This window comes from Prionailurus bengalensis, chromosome B4, assembly GCF_016509475.1.
Source record: "Prionailurus bengalensis isolate Pbe53 chromosome B4, Fcat_Pben_1.1_paternal_pri, whole genome shotgun sequence".
NCBI classification, from domain to species: Eukaryota; Metazoa; Chordata; class Mammalia; order Carnivora; family Felidae; genus Prionailurus; species Prionailurus bengalensis.
The window spans coordinates 27806614-27820348 of NC_057358.1; the positions used below are offsets into that span (position 1 = coordinate 27806614).

Here is a 13735-nt window from a genome sequence, read left to right on the forward strand (position 1 = left end):
GAAGAAAATATGTACATTTGTCACAAAGTCTTTAGCTCAGAAATCCCATTAACTGCCCGGGAGTTCAGGTACATACTTCATTCTGAAACAGATGGACAATATGTATATTAACAGAATAGAGCATAAGACACCTCTTTAAAAATTTTTTTTTAACATTTATTTATTTTTGAGAGAAGAGCATGAGTGGGAGAGGGGCAGACACACACACACACACACACACACACACACACACACACACACACACACAGAATCCAAAGCAGGCTCCAGGCTCTGAGCTGTCAGCACAGAACCCAACACGGGGCTCAAACTCACCAACAGTGGGATCGTAACCTGAGCCAAAGTCAGACGCTTACACGACTGAGCTACCCACGTGCCCGGAGCATGAGACAGCTCTTAATCCCCATCCCCCAATCCCGACAAGCCCCTTATATTTAGAATCTCAGCATTGTGTTTTCTAGAGAGGTAGTTTTGCTGATATGAACCATTCTTTGTTAATTCAGCTATTATGAATGTTAATAAAATTCAAAGGGATCTGGGGCGTGTGGATTATTCAGTTTTAAAACTCTGAGCTCCTGCTACTAATAGAGATCCTGAATCCAGAATTCTTGCTGAATTTGCTACTTTTTGTACCTCTTACGTAATTAAAAAAGAAAGAAAACGTACCGTATTCGTTATGTCTGTGAGGGGAGAAAGTTAATTCCCAGGGCCCACACCTGCTCTTTGCCTGAGGGCCCACTGTGACTCCCTGTTGTCAGTGACCTGGGTGTTGGGCAAAGAAGAAAATTATACTGAATTTCCCAGTGGTGATCCACTCTAGAAAACCCTTTTTTATTTGTTTTCATGACTCCACTTCTATGCTGGCCAGTCCTTCTCCCACTAAGCAAATTGTATCATTAGCAAATGAACATGGTATGCAGAGGCATCACTGAAATTTGACCTGGGGAGGGCTGCCATTGGCTGATGGTCGTTTGGACAGGGCTCTGATGACACCAGACCTGTGGCTTGGCTCAGGAAGCTAGACCAGGGCACCCTCCACAGTGTGCCTTTTCAGAGACATGGTGACAGGCAGACTCAGCCAACTGAGAAGGAAAGAGATTTAGGCTATGCTCTTGTAATTTATTTCTGATTGTATGTGCTCATCTCCCAGGGAGAGGTTCAGTCTAAAAATGGTCTTCAGAGACTCAAGCTCATTGTTTTCCTTCTTATTTGTTCGTTAACCTGACCTGACAGAAAGATCTACAAGAGGGGGAGCCTGGGTGGCCCAGTCAGTTAAACTTCTGACTCTTGGATTCAGCTCAGGTCATGATCTCACCGTTCGTGAGATCAAGCCCCACATCGGGCTCTGCGCTGGCAACATGGAGCTTGCTTGGGATTCTCTCCCTCTCTCTCTGCCCCTCCCCTGTGTGAGCTCTTTCTCACTCTTTCAAAATAAATAAACATTAAAGAAAAAAGAAAAGAAATGTCTACAAGAGAGTGGTATAGAGGGGAAAAGCTGCCGCTGGCCATCAGCATTGGTTCCTCAGCCCCTGTCCCCCTGGGCATGAGTGTCCCTAACACAGGCTCCAGGTCAAGGCAGATGTCCCGGGAAAACATAGATCTCTAAGACCTAGGTCTCTAAAGAAGAGACCTCTGGGTACTCTAACAGGTCACATAGCGGGATAGAACTATTTTCACCTTTCAGCCCTTGTACCCCCAAACATCTCTTCACCCTGCTTTATTAGCATTTGGCTCTTAAAATGTGGTCAACTCACTCCTATTTTGTTTTTTCTTTTTCTTCTGTTCTCACTGGCAAGTATCACCTTATGTTCACTGAATTAAATATGAATATGTCACACAAGATGCTAGCTGGTGTGTCCTAAATTCAAATGTCTGCCAGATTTTAAATGCAAAACTGCACCTGTACACACGCGCCCTCACGCACTTATATGGCAGCACACAGACACAAAGCAATCATTAGCATTTTTCCCAAACAAGCAACTCGAAGCAAGTAAACTGTTCATTTTAATGAGATGCCTAAGTTAATAACCATTCTTCTTAAGCTGAATACTGTTGTATAATTAGAAGCTGTTATGTAATTAGAGCTGGACACCCACAGGGTGAAACTAATTCTACTGTGCTGGATTTTGACTTCACTTTGGCAGCAGGAAGCACTTTTTAGCCTGTTGACTCTTAGCAGTTACAGGGAGTTAAAGCCTCTCTCTCATTATATACTTAGGGATACAAACCAAGAGCAACTCACAACCTCTATGACCGTTTAGGGTGAGTTGCCGCATCATAAGAAAGTTCTGTTACACCCAAGGTCACCATCTCCCTGTTCTCTTGTCCCCAGTGACCCTACGGTCCTCTCCCAGGGGAGTGACCTCTGCGCTATGGGGATGTTGGCTCACCCCAAGACCCCACAAGAATAGATACCCGACGTTAAAGACTTGTAAATTCTTAGAAGCAAAAGTAATCCTGGAGATTATTTAAAAATCTCTTTTCTACATGAAAAAAATGAAAGATTAAAGAATTTAAGTGATGGGGTTAGGACCACGTGGCTACTTTGACAAAGCTGAGGCCAGTATCCATCACCCATTTATTCATCCACTCAAGTTCCCTGCATCTGTCAAGCTCTTTCCGTTGCGTCTGCTCTCGCCGTTTATGTCAGTTCTATCAGGTAACACCGTGGAAAAGCGAGTGTACTGGTTTCGCCCTTCGAAGGTTAGAGGTTTTTAGGAAAGAAGACCGGGGGTATTAGAGAAACAGTTTATGTGCATTTACATAAGGTACTTAAGAACTTTGCCCTTATAAACAAAATGAAAACTTGTAGTTTAGAGAGTTCAAACTCAGTAGGCATCCACGTATCTGTGCATACCTCATCGGCATTGGTTTATGGATTAATTTCAGCTCTGAGGTAGTTTAGCTAATCATCGAAGAAAATTATATTGGGTCTCCTGTGTGCCAGGCACTGTGCTCCTAATTGGCTATATTATTTTTTTAAAAAAAGTATCGGAAATAATTACATGATGGGGTAAATAAGGTTCTAGAGATCAAGGTTGGGTGCCATGGGAAAATATTGATAGTATACCAATTTTACTCCTGTGGAGATGTGGTCACGTTGAACTAAGTCCTTAAAGATGTGGTGAGTTTGCTAGCCATGGAGGGGAGGCTACTCCCAGCACAAAGGCATGAACAAAGACTTAGAAGGAGGGGGTGGGATGAGGCCAAGTGCCACATGGGGAGCAGTCATGGGGCACCTCAGATGACACGACAAGGCATTTGGCCTTCACCTTGTGGACAACGGAAAGTGAAGCATTTGAAAGCAAGGATGATTGATTGTGTGTTTTAGAAAGATCGTTCTGGAGGAATGTGGAGGGTTGGTCTGAAGGAGAATTGATTCCAGTTAGGGAGACCACTGACGTGGTGATTGCAGTTACCCAAGCATGAGATAATGAAGTCTGGGCTTCTAAGTTGAGCTTTGTCATTAACGTGGTCCTTGGCATTAACTTGGCATTTCATGAGATAATCTGGAAGATATCAATGATAGGCTGATCCTGTTTCTGGAGGAGGGGTTGTAAACAAGTTCGGTGACGGTAAGGGTAAGGAAAAGAGTGGAAGGAAGGATGGAGCAGGAAGGGAGACAGGAGAGAAGAGAGCACGTGTACCTGCAGTAGGGTTGGAAACTAACAAGATGAAATTTAATCAAGCCCTCTACTTAGAGGGGGAAGAAATCAGTGTACGAGTTCAGGATTGGGAAACCTGATTTAATAGTAGTTCATGGGAAACAGACCTAGGAGTCTTAGTTGACAGAAAATTCTTTATGTGACTGCCAAAATGGCTGGTCCAATCTTGGGGTGCAGTGATGAAAGTAGCCCAAATAATCCTGGTCCCTCTGTGTTGTGCAGTGGTCAGATTACATCTGGGTATCTCATTCTAATTGAGCTGTTGACAAGTGAGAACATATCTAGAAAAGTCTACTTTCCTGTTTGCCCTGCTTTCTTGACCTTTCCAGGTTTTATAAACTTCTCCCTGTCGTAATAGAAACTAGAATCATTTTTGTAGTCTCTTACACATTCTCTGGTGCTTAGACTCTCAAACCAGTCTGTTCTCATTATCAGATTGTCATTTTCCCAGTGCACTTATCAGACCGAAGCTTGGCTTGGCATACGGAGCCCTTATGTTATCAGCCTGGCTTCTCAATGATGATGATTCTGCCAAAAGGGAGAAGAGGAGGGAGAGGTCACGAACCAAATGAGGAGTCTCACAAATATAGTTTCACCTGCACCTCTTGTCTTAGAGCCCCATGCAGACAAGGCTGACATGCCCAGATTTACCAATTCCACCAGAATCCCCCGAACATGGCAGCATGAATTTGGTATTATGCCACTCCATAAGATTGGTAAGGATGATCCACTAATAACATTACTTTAGCACAGGCCTTATGCAAAGGTTACTTCCCTTTTCTGAGTCATTTTCATGTCTCTCCATCTCCGCTACTGCCTGGCATCTGGCACATAGCGAGCGGATCCATAAATCATTTTTGCATGAGCGTTCTGTTGTTTTCTGTACTTTCTTGAAGCGTCACCCAACAGTAGTAGCGATACTTGAAATAGCCCAAAATCGCAAACTGTTTATCAGCCCACAGCCCGTGAGGGACTTGTGCCTACATGTAAACCGTGGGCCCTTTCCTTCGTCAAGAAAGTACATGCTATGAGCAAAACGTCAGCTGACGTAAACAGCAGGCTTCGTGATGTTGTCCTTGTCCACTCCGGTGCAGGCCTTTTATCTAATCACAGGCCAGTGACACCAACCAGAAGAACGTGCTTTGAAGAGCACCTGTTTATACTATAAGGCTCTTTCCACTTGATCTGAGGTCAGAGTTCTTGTAGATGATCTTGAGTCAGTGTGCTCGTAAATACTATTAAACTACGAGTGGGAATCGTGATGTGGGAGAACAACGTGGAGGGATACTTCTGGGAACTTCTGAACTCCATCTCTAGTCCTAAATGGCTGATTCTAGGTTAGCCTCACAGCTAAGGCAGCGAAGTCACTGGATCACTTTGTACTAGCAGTGGTGGGTAGGAATCTAAGCGGGAGCCAAGGAAATACAAATCCAGCTGGGAACTGGAAGCTTGAGCCATTTTGGAAGGCCGCTTCCAGCACCTTCCTCAGACTCCAGTGCCTTTATGGATAGTTCTTTCCGTCTGCACACACCTTCTGTCATTGCCCTTGCTTGCCTGAGGCCTCAGCATTTAGGCATTTGGTACTGAGGTTAGTTCAGGAGAACCTGAAAGAACTCTCACATATTTATCCTGTTTCTGCCCCAAGAAGACTGCATTTCTACCTTTTTGTTACCCAAGAAGTCCTCACTTTATAATCCAATAGTGACATATTTGTTAATTGAGGAATAATTCACATCAAAATGCATACATTTTCCATTTAAAATGCACCAACTCAGGTTGGAGAGTTTGTGGAAACGTGTAATGATTACCCCAGTTGAGATAGAAAAGATTTACATTGATTGTTGACTCTATTTGCAAGGACCTAATTTAGCTACCATAGCCTGATGGTATCATACACTCAACTCATGTTGTACAAAACCAACCCTTCTCGGGGTGCCTAAGTGACTCAGTGGGTTAAGCATCTGACTCTTGATTTTGGCTCAGATCACGATCTCACGGTTGTGAGTTCTAGCCCTGAATCAGGCTCTGTGCTAACAGTGCAGAGCCTGCTAGGGATTCTCCGTCTCCTTCTCTGTTCCTCCCTGACTTGTGCTCCCGCCCTCATGTGCGCGCGCTCTCTCTCTCTCTCTCCCCCAAAATAAACTTAAAAAATTTAAAAAAAAAAACCCTCACTTGGTTGATTTTTTTTTAACCAAGTTTTACTTATTAAAAATAGTTATGCATAGCATTAAGGAACACTCATTAAATAACAGCATCGATTTAATGTTTAAAGAAAGAAAATGAACTTAAGGCATCATTGCCACTATTCAGATGTGATCTCTTTTTTGTTCATTTTTTTTTTTTTAACTGACCTGGTATTCTACTACTTCTCCAAAACAGTGGCCCTTTGGCCGTAGAAATAAATTTTGTACTTTTACAAAATGATAGACTTTTTCTTCTGATTTTGGACATCCCTTAGCCACCTGTCAGTATTACAATCAGGCTGTACCCTGTGGTGGTGGAAAACTGAATCCAAAAAGTCCCATTATGTTCCATCGTTTTGGAATGCCTGTGAATCAACCAAATCAGTTTTATAACTTTGACCCACCATTTCGGGGAGCCATGCATTTAATTCGAAACGAAGAATTTGCCTTCTCTATACCAATGTCAACACTTAAGAGTGACCACTCTGGGTTGTTTTCTGCTCTTTACTAGGTTTTTCAGCCTCACTGAGCTTTGGGGAGAAAATTTGAAGGAAAGAAAGAAAAAAGATCTAAGATAGGTTTTGTGGAAATGACTGGCCCACATTTTCATTTGGTATTTATTCATTTACACATATTTTTGCTTTTAAAGAATGGAAAAAAAAGATACTTGCATTTAAAAATTCCATGAACTGCACCAAACATCTGTGTCAAAGTAAATAAATCCCTTAATTGTGACTGCTGTCTAGATCGATTATAATGCTAAACTGAATTATGTTTTTTAGAAGTCTTAAGTCTTTAAAATATATTTTTGAGGTATAATCTATGTACAGTAAAATTCACTGTTGTTAGTCAACTTCTATGCATTTTGACAGATATATAAAGTTGTGTAACTCTCACTACAATCAAGATACAGAATCGTTCCATCAGCCCAAAAATTCCCTCTTGGTCAACCCTTCCCACCGTCACCAGGTCCTGCCAACCAACCAATAGTCTGTATTCTTCACTATAGTTTTAGATTTTTTAATATGTAAAATCATATTCCTTGACTATTTCATTTTTGTTAACTCAAAAAAGTCATATAAGAATTTGATGAAATTATTTTTTTAAAACCAGAGAAGAAATGTTAACATTGATCGTTTATAATATCATCAGAAAGGGATCCATCTTGGATGATTGTGGTGTCGACTTGCAAGGTAGTTTATACAGAGTTGATTTTACATTTCAGATTCCCTAGTGACTACTCAGCATGCAATGAAGTCAGGTGCGCACGCTGAAATTCTCTTCCTTGGTGCCGGCATTGTACCCGTGTCAGGGCTGACACGTGAATGTTGACTATCGAGTTGATATTTAGCTGTTGTGATGTTGAGCTTCAGAAGTGCCTGTGCAAGTGGGAATTAGGTTGTGTGAATTAGGTGTCATGTCACATTTTCATATTTTGTGCGTGCTAGAGGAGGAGGGGCAGCCGGGGACCCAGTCAAGCTGAAGCATTCCCTTGGGCCTCAGGGTATGTCTGATCCTTCCCACTTCACGTCCAGTATCACCTGCTCTCAGGTTATCCCTCCCATGAGTTTTCCTGTTTCCAAATGGTTGATGCTTCCACACATTTTCTGCTCTAGGAGGTTCTGGTGGGGGACGGTGACCAGGCTTCACGCACCTTGGCCAAGTCTGGGCCCCTGCATTTCCGCACCCCACCCCCCCACCCCGTCCTCAGCAGTGAGTGCCCTCTGAGCCAAATTACTCTTCACTGCCAGGCTCCTTTGATTCCGTGCTGTGCATGGGGAGAAAACAAAAAACAAAACAGAGGAAGAGGATAATTGGGTTTTGCAGGATTTACAGGTAGTTGCCAGGCTTTCTGCTGAAGGTGGGAGAGGCACGGCTGAGAGACCAACATCCAGTTAGGGTGCTGGGTGTGGCCAGGACGCTCTGGTGCCTTCCTTGCTCAGCCCCAGAACGCGTGAACACCTGCACCCCAACTGAATCGTTTCTCATTCAAGCCAGGGAGGGGTTCCTCTTTCATTTTTCTTTCATTTTCCAGAATACTGAAGCCTATAGCTCTGGAGGAGCAATGTAGGCTCAGGGATCTCACAGCACTTGAGTTCAAGCCCCAGCCTTTTATATACCAGCTTATGATCTGGGGCAGTTAATAATACTTTTTTTTTTTTTGTACTTTCCTTTCTTCATCTATAAAATAAGTATAAGAATACTTTCAAGGGTTGGGGCACCTGGGTGGCTTAGTCAGTTAAGCATCCCACTCTTGATTTTGACTCAGGTCATGATCTCGTGATTTGTGAGTTCAAGCCCCACATCGGGCTCTGAGATGCTGATGGTGGGGCGCCTCCTTGGGATTTTCTCTCTCTCCCTCTCTCTGCCCCTCCCTTCCTTTTGCGCTCTCCCTCCCTCCCTCCCTCCCTCCAAATAAAGAAGTAAACTTTAAAAAATAAAAAATAAAAGAACCCCTCCAGGGGTTATTATGGGGATGATCATTCAACAGTTCATCCATCCCACAAATATTTATCGAGACCTGCTCTTTCCCACACACTATTCTGGGTGCTGATGATATAACAGGCTTCTCTCAAGAAGCTCATCTGCCCCTAGTGAATCTTTCTCCCCTAGGAGAAAGACAGCAAACAAATAAATATGCAATGTGACAGATGTAGTACTTACCACAGCTGTGAAGAAACTTCAAGCAATTCAATGAAAGCAGAGAGAGAAACGATTGGCACTTGCTATTTGATATGGAATGGTTAGGAATGGCCCTCTGATAGGATAGTTGTTCAGCAGAGAGTGACATCGAGTGAGGCAGCCATGCAGCCATTGGGATGGGTCAGCCTAGGCAGAAGTAGCACCTGCAAAGGCCTGAGTGGACTCTGTATGGAGCCTCTGAGGTGGCAGGACCTGGGGTGGGGAGGGGAAGAAGAGGTGGGAGAGGAAGGGTGGGCAGATCAGGGCCAGTCCGCAGCCCATCACTGGGGCTTTGGGGTTCACTCAGAATGATGTGCAGAGTCATAAAAGGGACGGAAAGAGGAATAACCAATCTGGATGCTAATTTGAAAACAGACCATAGGTGGGCAAAGATGAAAACAAGTAAAATAACTAGGAAGTCATCTTAGTAATCTGGGTGAGAGACGGTGGTGGCTTGAACTAGAAGGACAGCAGCAGAGCGGGTGAAAGGAGTTAGGTTTTGGAGCTAGCCAGTGGAATTGCCGATAACTTGGATGTGGGGTGTAAGAGACACCGAGGAATCAAAGGGGAGGGTTGATTTTTCGGCAGGGTAGCTTGGAGCGGAGAGTTGCCATTTGCTGAAATACAGAAGGCTCCAGTGCAAGTTGACTTTGGAGGGCGATCAAGAGTTCCGTTTTGGGGCATGTTAGACTTATGATGTCTATTGGGTAGACCAATGGAAGCATCAAATGGCCAGTTGAGTCCAAGAGTCTGAGTTGAAAGGGAGGTCGGGGTGGAGGTAAACAATGAGAAGGTGGTCAGCGTGGAAGTGAAAGCCCACTGGGAATATTAAGGCACTGAATGTCAGTGGAGGGGGAGAGGAGCCCATTGTGGGCACCCTGAACTCCAAAGGTACAGATGGTGGGGGGAGGCAGAGACTGAGAAGACTGCGCCAGGTGAAGGGAGCGACCGCCTGTATCTGATGCCGCTAGTGGGTGAGGAAGAGAAGAACCAAGGAGTGAGCATGTTCTGTGTGACAGTGGCAACACATGTCCAGAACAGCCTGCAGGCAGAAAGTGCCCACATCAGACTGTCTCCCCAACTCCTCTCCTTATTTTCTGGTTTGGATAGCAGAAAAGATCACCCAAGTAAGTGCCTCAGCCAACCGCAAACATCCTAGTGCCTTACTGTGTTCTAAATCACTTCTGCTGTAAATTTACTTAAGACACACTGATCCTCCTGGTTGAAGCTGGACCCATGTTCCTTAAAATCACATGACTTGTGAAGTGGGCTCTGTATGTCTTATCTCTAAAATATAAAAGCATGGGGCGCCTGGGTGGCTCCGTTGATTAAGTATCCAACTCTTGAATTCGGCTCAGGTCATGATCCCAGGAGCCCCTTATTGGTCTCCACGGCGCGTGTGGAGCCTGCTTGGGATTCTCTCCCTCCCTTTCTCTTCTCTCTCTGCCCCTCCCCCACTGGCACATGCACTCTCTCTCAAAATAAATAAACTGAAAAAAAAAAAAATAGGGGCACCTGGGTGGCTCAGTTGGTTGAGCATCCAACTTCAGCTCAGGTCATGATCTCATAGTTCATGAGTTCGACCCCCGCATCAGGCTGTGTGCTGACAGCTCGGAGCCTGGAGCCTGCTTCCGATTCTGTGTCTCCCTCTGTCTCTGCTCCTCCCCCACTCTCACTCTGTCTCTCTCTATCAAAAATGAATAAATGTTTTAAAAAAATTATAAAAAAATAAAATATAAAAGCAGTAACTCAGAGATGTCAGTACAACATTGTCTAGGAAGAAGGAAGGAGAGGAGGAGCCATGTTCTTAGCATGATGCCTTCGCATAGTTTTGTTTATTTCTCATTACATTCATACGTATCATACATGAAATGTCAAAATTTGAGTGTTTGCTACCACACTAGTATTTACTTGGTTTTTTGGCTCGTTCCATACCAATGGCGTAATGAATAAATGGAGCCCAGCAAGTCTCCTGTGTCTGTGTGTGATTTTCATTTTTCAGATGCTGACCCAACATATTCTTAAGCCCCTGATCAATTTTTTTTTTTTTTTTTTGGTGGGGCTGACCAAGTTCTAGGCTTATCAATGAAAGTCATGTTCAGAAAGTTGTATAGCACTTCTTAGTTTAAAAAGCACTCTCTTATACAAAACACATTTGAGCGTTAAAATAATTTTGTGCGGGAGGCATATTGTATTAAGTTGGTGGTTTTCAAAAGCAGATTGCTGCTGCTTCCTCTTTTCTCACTATATCCTGTGCTAGAGTGATGGCCTCCTTTCTTAGCTGCAGATGATAGGCTAACTATTCCTGTGTTGAAAATTAGACCAAATCTTACAGTTGGAAACAAAATGGCTTTGCCATACACCTAAATTTTTTGTTTGCTACAGACTAAATTGCTGTAATGCTGGGGAAAGGGAGACTGGGCTGATCGGTTTGGGTGTGGAAAGACAAGGGAATGTCCAAGCCTAGTACAGGACAGATTTCAGTGGTCACAGAAAAATGTATACTAGTGGTTACAGACTGGTTTTGGCCTGTCAGCTTAAACTAAAACTTGAACTAAAATGGTTTTAGAAAATTCAGATCACTTTATTATCATTGTCACTCTATTTTTTTTTTTTTTTTTTTTGGAAATTGCTTTGAGCTCAAATGTGTTTCCAGCCTAGTATTCAAGAACTCTTACAAATAAGTTGCAGTTTGGGGCTGGTAAACATTTTAACTAGCGTGTAGAATTTTCTTTTTCTTTTTCTAAACAATTTTTTTTAGAGAGAGCAGGGGAGAGGGGCAGAGAGAGAGATCATGGGAATTTTAAGCAGACTCCACACGCACCATGGAGCCCAGCATGGGTGTCGATCCCACGACCCTGGGATCATGACCTGAGCCAAAATCAAGAGTTGGATGCTTAACCCACTGAGCCACCCAGGCGCCCCTCCTTTTTCTCTTTCTACATTGTTAGGTGATACAGATCAGTAGTGTGACTGTTCGTCTTGTGATTTGCTTTACATGGTTTTACCACAGGGTTTTCCCGGCCTGTCCTACAATATCTTCAGTGTGGCATAATTATTTCATCCCATTCAACTTGGTGTTATATCCAATCGTGTGTTGAGGAATGAATGTGTAAATCATATGTTACCTTGCCTACCACAGTGTAAGTTTTTTAACAGCTGGGATGATGCCTGAGTAAACTTTGTTACTTCTCAGAGCCTGGTCCAGTGCTTCCTACATAGAAGGAACTCAATTAACATCTATTGAATTGACCTGCATCATTATTGGTAATTGTTAATGTTGATTGCATTATTCCATGACAAATATAAAAGGAAAATGTCTAAGAGCAATTAAAGCTATGATCTTCTTGAATTTCCTTTTACTTATTTCCTTTATTTGATATGTGTTGTTTTGTATGCGTACTATTTTTATATTTGGCTATTTACCAATATACCTTAACAGAACTTCTAGATTATAAATTGACATTTAATCCTACTCTCACAAGAAAATTGCCTGGTATTTGTGGGGACAGGGTGACTGGAACAGACTCCTAATACTTGCAGATTACTTGAAAAATGCTTTATGTGGTGGCTTTGGATAGATTTATTTCTATCTCTTGAGATTAGTGGGGAGCCACACGTCCCTTGTGAAATAAATACAAACCTCCGACAAAATGTGCCTATACATTTTCAAAAGCCAGGATTATTCTTTACTTAAAAAAACAGCCTTTAGGTTTTACATTATAATTGTCTGCACATATGTTGACATTTGAATAGACATTATCTGAAGTTTTGTCTTTTGTACATGATAGTACCGGGAAACCCAAATATGAGTGGTTTCTCCAGAAAGATTCCGAAGGGGACACACCTTCTCTTATCAACTGGCCTTCCAGGTATATCCCAGGTTGAAACTCTCGGCTTATGTGTAGTGAGTGCTGCTACTGCCCCTGCTGACTTGCCCGGCTTTTCCACCCACGGCCAAACTCTAACTCTCTTCTTGCCCTCGGTTAATCGCGGTGCGTTTGAAAGTCATGTGTTCACAAGGGGCTGCGGGAAGTTACGTTTGGATCGTTTGCTTTTCTCCTCCGGTCACCCTCGATCCCCTGCTAATCGTATTTCTCCCTCTTTTGTCCTGTTTCTGAAAATCGTTTTGATTACACTTCTGGCCTCTCTCCTCTCTCACCCGCCCGCATACCGTCAAGTGGGGGCAGTAGTGAGGACTGGGCTGCTCTCCTCCTGAGTCACACTAACTAACCAGCTCACGTCCCATCCTGGCAACACCCCCTCCGCGCAGCATTTCCAGACTCCTGCTTTTCATGTCTCCTCGTCTCCAAACCATTAGTTAATTCTCCACAGTTGCACTCGGGGCATTGTGGTTTTAAAGGCAGACAAAAAAACAAAAAAAACCCAAAAAAGTTTCATTTCATTTTTAAGGTTGGGGGCAGGGAGAAGCAGAAGGAATAAGAATGAATAAGTCACTGGCAGGACAAAGCACCCATATACTGAGTTTCTAACAGTCACTTTGTCCTCAGCTGAGGACAACATTCAGATTGTCTCTGATTAGAGGGACACATTCCACAGGAGAACTTGAACCACATTTCAGTCTTGTTTTGATTAACAAAGCTTATAAATATGAAAACCTCCAACACTGCCTAGTCTCTGGGAAAAATAACTCCGAGTGCTTTTTTTTCCCCCTCCTGAATAGTTCATGATAACTGACTTTTATATGTGTCCTTGACTTTTTTGAATGAAATATACACAGATACCTTGCATCCTGTGCTGAAAACATGTAGGAGTTTATATCAAATTTAGCAGGGTGCGTTTGTCATTTAAGGAAATACTCTCTTCCAAAACTGTCCATCATAAATAATTATTTTTGCTGACTGATCTTTAGCAAATGAAGGTTGAAGTTCCCTAAGAAATCACTTTTCCCACTCCAAAAACGTGTTTTACTTTTTAAAGATGATTACCAATTAGTAATCCCCTTCTTCAACTGCTTCAGTGGTTTCTCCTTTCTCACTACGTGGCTTTACAAAAAGTACAAATGAGTAGGAGCTAACACTAGTAAGTGTTTACTCTTTTGAAGAAGCTTTGAGGCTTTTAAACTGGATTTCGGTTTTGCTCTTAGATACTTAAATAGCTGGAAAAGCAAGCCGAGCGATCCCTTTTAAACTAAGGGCCTAATAGCAATTCGAAAGGGGAGAAAACATTCGGTTCCTTAGTTCTTTT

General features: G+C 43.0%; 1 protein-coding gene across 26 annotated transcripts in view; it reads left to right on the top strand.

Moving 5' to 3' along the window:
• The window catches only part of SVIL (supervillin), a 232675-nt gene that overhangs the window by 152862 nt on the left and 66078 nt on the right, over positions 1-13735 (top strand). For 15 of the 26 annotated variants that reach the window (XM_043562073.1, XM_043562070.1, XM_043562072.1 and 12 more), the window contains one exon: positions 12319-12399. The exons of the other annotated variants lie outside the window; for them this stretch is intronic. In XM_043562073.1, coding sequence (XP_043418008.1) covers positions 12319-12399 — 81 coding nt within the window. The remainder of the gene's footprint in view (positions 1-12318; positions 12400-13735) is intronic. 26 annotated transcript variants of the gene reach the window in all.